Below are 4,751 nucleotides of genomic sequence, written 5' to 3' on the forward strand. Positions count from 1 at the left end.
AGCTCATAACACATTTCTCGTGGCTCCCTGTGGACTCTGCAGTGGGAAGCTTTGCACGTGTGCTGCAGGGCACTGGCATGGCTTGCCTGGCTCACATCAGAGCCTGGAACAACAGCAGGGTGGGGATGCACTGCCCAGAGCCAGCCAGTTTCTGATTCAGCAGGCGGTCTTTCTATTCAAAGACAGAGATGCTTCGTGGCTGTGCAGCTCCAGCCTTGCTCCAGTGTGCAGTTTAGCTGGATTTGGGAGGGGTGGTGCATCCAGCAGCTCTGGCATGGGGCAGTGCTGGATTAACACATTGTCCATGTTACCTGGAAAGGGGTTGAGTCACCAGGGCAAGTTTCCAAACACTGGGGAGAATAGCAGCAGCTTTCCCTCCCAGATTAGGGAGTATGGCAGTGTTCATTTCAGGCTGGATAAAGCCTTGAGCAACCTGCTCTGGTGGGAGGTGTCCCTGGCCAGGGCAGGAGGTTGGGGCTGGATGACCTCTAAGCTCCATTCTAACCCCTTAACATACTATAAAACTATGAATTAGCAGAAGACAGGGAAAAGGGGTTTTGTTTTGAGTGCCTTGTAGTACAAACTACTAATCTCCCAATTAGCCATTCTGCATCTGTGGTGTTTGTAGACAGAGGGGACAAACCACTGAAATCCTCTCAGAGTCACTTAAGGCTGACACAAATCAAGTAGGACAGTAGGTAGATCCTTAAAACCCTAAGGGGCAGAGAGCAGTGTGTCAGGAGAGCTGAGAAGTCACAACAGCCAGAGAGAAAACTCTGCAAAGCCAACACTGAACAACCACCTGAAATGAGCTCAAGGTGCTGCTGGGTTGGGGCATCCTTCATTCTGAGGCTTTATTTATCTGGTTGTTGGAACCAGTTGGGTGTTTTAGAGAGGGAGATTCATGTTTAGGGTTGAAGGGAACTGTTGTGTCCTAAACTGGATGGATCCTGCAGGAACTGGGTGCAGATCTGGGCAAAGTGCTGTCCCACAGACCTTGTTGTGTGTGTCTGATCTCCAGTAATGACTAACACACTGTGCACAGGATCATCTGTTCACCCACAAGGAATGTGTTTACCATGTGGATGTACTTCTGCAAGAAACAAGTGACTCTAATATTGCCAAGGATAGTTTAAAGGAGAGCAGGGATAGGGAACACTCCCCAGCAAGTGTGTTGTTCCAGCTCAGGCCTTGTCATCTCTCTGGAGTTTATGGCCAGCCCAAGGAGTGTAACTGTGTGTTTCCATTTGTCAGGTCGTGTTGACAAGGAAGGGACTGAAGGAGACGAAAAGAAACCCAAGGTAAGCTGGAAAACAAACCCAGAGGTGACACCTGTGTGTGTTCCTGACTCCCTCTCCTGCTCTCCTGGCCTGCAGTTGTCTCTCTTAGGAAACCTTCCCATTACCTTCCATTCTTCCATTTGTTTTTCAACACAGTTTTAATTTTTTTTTTCTTCCCTGGTTTGGATGGTGCAATCTGTGGGGATCTTTGAGGATGAGGAAATTATCCAAATCGAAATCAAACTTGTGGCTCGTGGGGTTAGGTGGGTGGAGAAATCATTTTCTCAGCCCAAGGCTGGAAAGCAGCAGCTGGTTTTGGGCAGGCTCAAAACTCTACTGGGCACAAGCAGCATGGCAGTGAAAAGAGCAAAACATGTTATTTAAACATTAAATTAAACAATCCAGGCCTTGCAGATCATAGAATATCTTGAGTGGGAAGGGATCCACAAGGATCATTGAGTCCTACTCCTGGCTCTGCACAGGACAACCCCCCAAAAAAATAGATGCTGTGTTGTGTTCTGGGTGAGGAACAGAGTTTAGCAGTGGGTGAATTCCAGAGGTTTACAGATATCTGTCACACTGGTAATTTGGAGGAGGTTTAATTCAGCTGGTTAGTGCCTGACTGAGAGAATGGACAAGAATTAAAGGTTGAGGAATAGAATTATTTTCAGACAATGTGAAATTGGGCTCTGTTCTGGGCAGGTTGGCACTGAACATGGTACCAAGCCCAAGTAAATCCAGTGATGTGTTACTGAGCAGGTGTGATGTGCTGAGAGACCTGGCAGCACTCACCTGCATCTCCCAGAAATGGTGGTGGTGGTTCCTTTGCCAAGAAGGAGGAGAGTTTGGGAGTAAGTGGAGCAGTTCTGCTGGTGCCCTGTGCCATGGTGTGGAGGGCAGAAGCAAGGGCAGGTTGGCACAGAGTGAACTCTCCCTGGGAAGGGGTTTGGGTGTTGCTGTACCCTGTGGAAGGAATAGTTGGGGCATCCCATACTTGCTGGATTAGCTATGAGACCCTTGTAACACCTAACCCACCCCCAAATTCCTGATTGCACCTTCTAATCCTGTTGAATGTCGCTGCTCCCGTTTTGTTTCCCTCCCATACTGATTTTCGTTGTTCCCGTTTTGTTTTGTTGCCATGTTTAAGAAGTCCTCACCTTGCACTGCCAAACCCTGGGGTGATAGACCCTCCATCCCCCCCCAACGACACACCTCCTCTAGCACAGCCCCTTCGAAACCACCCTCCAGCCCTGCCTCCAAACGAGCCTCTCCTGCCTCATCCCGACCTGCAGCAGCACAGGAATTGAGAGCCAAGGTAAGGAAACCATGTGAGACAGGCAAAGGGGAACACCTAAAAAAAAGGGGCTTGGCTGAGCCTCTCCCTGTCCCATGGAGAGTGTGGGATGTGCTCTCCCCTTCACCTTGTGGCTGTGGTTAGACTTGACTGCAGTTTTGGTGTTGGAAGGAACCAGCACATAGAGCAAAAATAGCTCTTTGCTGCAGGGTCTCCCCGAGGCATTTCCAGGTCCCTTTATGGCCTTGCTTGTTTTGCAGCTTTACCTGTGTTTCAGGGGAGTGTTGGCTGTAAACAGCAGATGTGTTTGGAATGTGGTGCAGATCCACCAGGTGCTGCACAGGGAGCAGGAAAGACACACACATCCCTGTCTTACCCTGCAGTGTGAACAGAACCTGGGAGCTTTGTCCCTCTGGGGTGTTTAGTCACACAAATACACCCATGGAGAGGGAAAGCACAGGGATTGCAGGTCACACCGAGTCATAGGATCATGGAGTGGTTTGGGTTGGAAGGGATGTTAAAGCTCCTCCATGGGCAGGGACACCTTTTACTAGCCCAGGTTGCTCCAAGCCCTGTCCAACCTGGCCTGGAACACTCCCAGGGTTGGGACAGACACAGTTTCTCTGGGTAGGTGGGGGTTGGTCTCTTCTCCCAGGCAACCAGCAGCAGGACAAGAGGGCACAGACTCAAGCTCTGCCAGGGGAGGGTTAGGTTGGATATTAGGAAGAGATTTTTTTAGGGAGAGAGTGCTCAGACATTGCAATGTGCTGCCCAGGGAGGTGGTGGATTCACCATCCCTGGAGGTTTTCAAGCTGAGACTGGATGTGGCACTTAGTGCCATGATCTAGTAACCACAGTAGGGTTGGACTGGATGATCTTTGAGGTCTCTTCCAACCCAGTTGATTCTGTGATTCTATGATTCTGTGCTCACAGGGGTGGGGAACACACGGGAGCTGCCGGAGCAGGAAGCAGCAGGGTCTGTGACCCATGACAGATGGATGGGTGACAGCCCATCCCTGACAGGTCCTGCTGCATCAGCCTGTGCCCTTGTCCCCCCAGGGCCCGGGAGGTGCCAAGACGGGCACGGCGCGCGCAGGGCAGGCGCAGAGGAACTCCACCAACGCCACGCGCATCCCGGCAAAGACCCCCACGACCCCCAAGACCCCTCCCAGCTCCGGTAGGTGGTGGTGGGAGCCATGTCCTGCTGCCAGCCCATGGTGCTCAGGACTGCAGTGGTGCTCCCAGGCAGTTCTGGGGGGGTTCATGCCCAAACTCCCAGCCCTGAGCAAGGGCAGAGCAGCAGGGGGAGGTCTGCGAGGGGATGTGGAGCTGCTCTGGGCTGGGTGGGGATGGTCCCTCTGGAGTGAACCTTTCTGGGTGCTGCCTCATCTCCTCTGTTCATACCAGTGTGTAGGAGAGGGCAGTTGCTTTATCCTTTTGGGATTTCCTCCAATTTGGAAGATTTAGTCAGCTCCTTTTTTTTTTTTTTTTTTTAATCCATCTATTCCTTCTCCCTGACAACGTTGCACAAAGACCAGGAGCAAAAGGATCAATTCTTCGATTGCAGGGATGGAGATTAGCCCATTCTGCTCAGAGGAGAAAAGCCCAGAAAGCATCAGGCACTGTGAATGGTGCATTTGACTGAACATATGTATATATATTTTCAGACTTAACCAGAGCCGCATAAAACCTTGAAGTCAATTAATTTTCCAGCTTGATGATGTTTAAGCATCTTTCTCATTCACTAAACAGGCAGAAAGGAGCAGAAAAAACCACCTCCTGCAGCAGCAAAGACTGAGAAAGGTGATGTTTAAAGGCTTTGTTTTTCTTCTTTCATTTCCTTTTCCAAGTGGGGACAGTTCTGAGCTGCCCTAGTTAATTAGAGGAAACAGCTTGGTTAAAATGCTTCCAAATTCTAAATTAGGGATTTTTTTCCTAATAGAAAAGTGGGTTTGAGTGTCTTTTGTCTGTAATTTGTCATGCATGCCAACTCCACGATTGGGTGGGGAGTGTCCCAAGCAGTGAAGACCATTTCCTTCTGATCTGTTAAGCCTTTAAATCAGTTTTCACCTCAAAATGAAAGAGGAGAAAAGTTCACCCCTTAACTGAGAGTAGTGGGGTGGGCTCTGGGACCCAGAAAAGTAGAAAGAGTGGGAGCTGAGGCATCTGTGTGTTAC

The 4,751-nt window shown here is 50.0% G+C and overlaps 1 protein-coding gene across 1 annotated transcript in view; it reads left to right on the top strand.

Annotated features, from left to right (window-relative positions):
• The window catches only part of LOC103812072 (microtubule-associated protein tau-like), a gene marked incomplete at its 3' end in the record, with an annotated part of 5,563 nt that extends 1,812 nt beyond the window's left edge, over positions 1–3,751 (top strand). Inside the window, exons 2-3 of the mRNA XM_009085079.1 lie at positions 1,255–1,301; positions 3,634–3,751. Coding sequence (XP_009083327.1) covers positions 1,255–1,301; positions 3,634–3,751 — 165 coding nt within the window. The remainder of the gene's footprint in view (positions 1–1,254; positions 1,302–3,633) is intronic.
• Positions 3,752–4,751: the final 1,000 nt, after the last annotated feature.

The sequence above is a fragment of the Acanthisitta chloris genome, unplaced genomic scaffold, assembly GCF_000695815.1.
Source record: "Acanthisitta chloris isolate BGI_N310 unplaced genomic scaffold, ASM69581v1 scaffold36261, whole genome shotgun sequence".
Lineage (NCBI taxonomy): Eukaryota > Metazoa > Chordata > Aves > Passeriformes > Acanthisittidae > Acanthisitta > Acanthisitta chloris.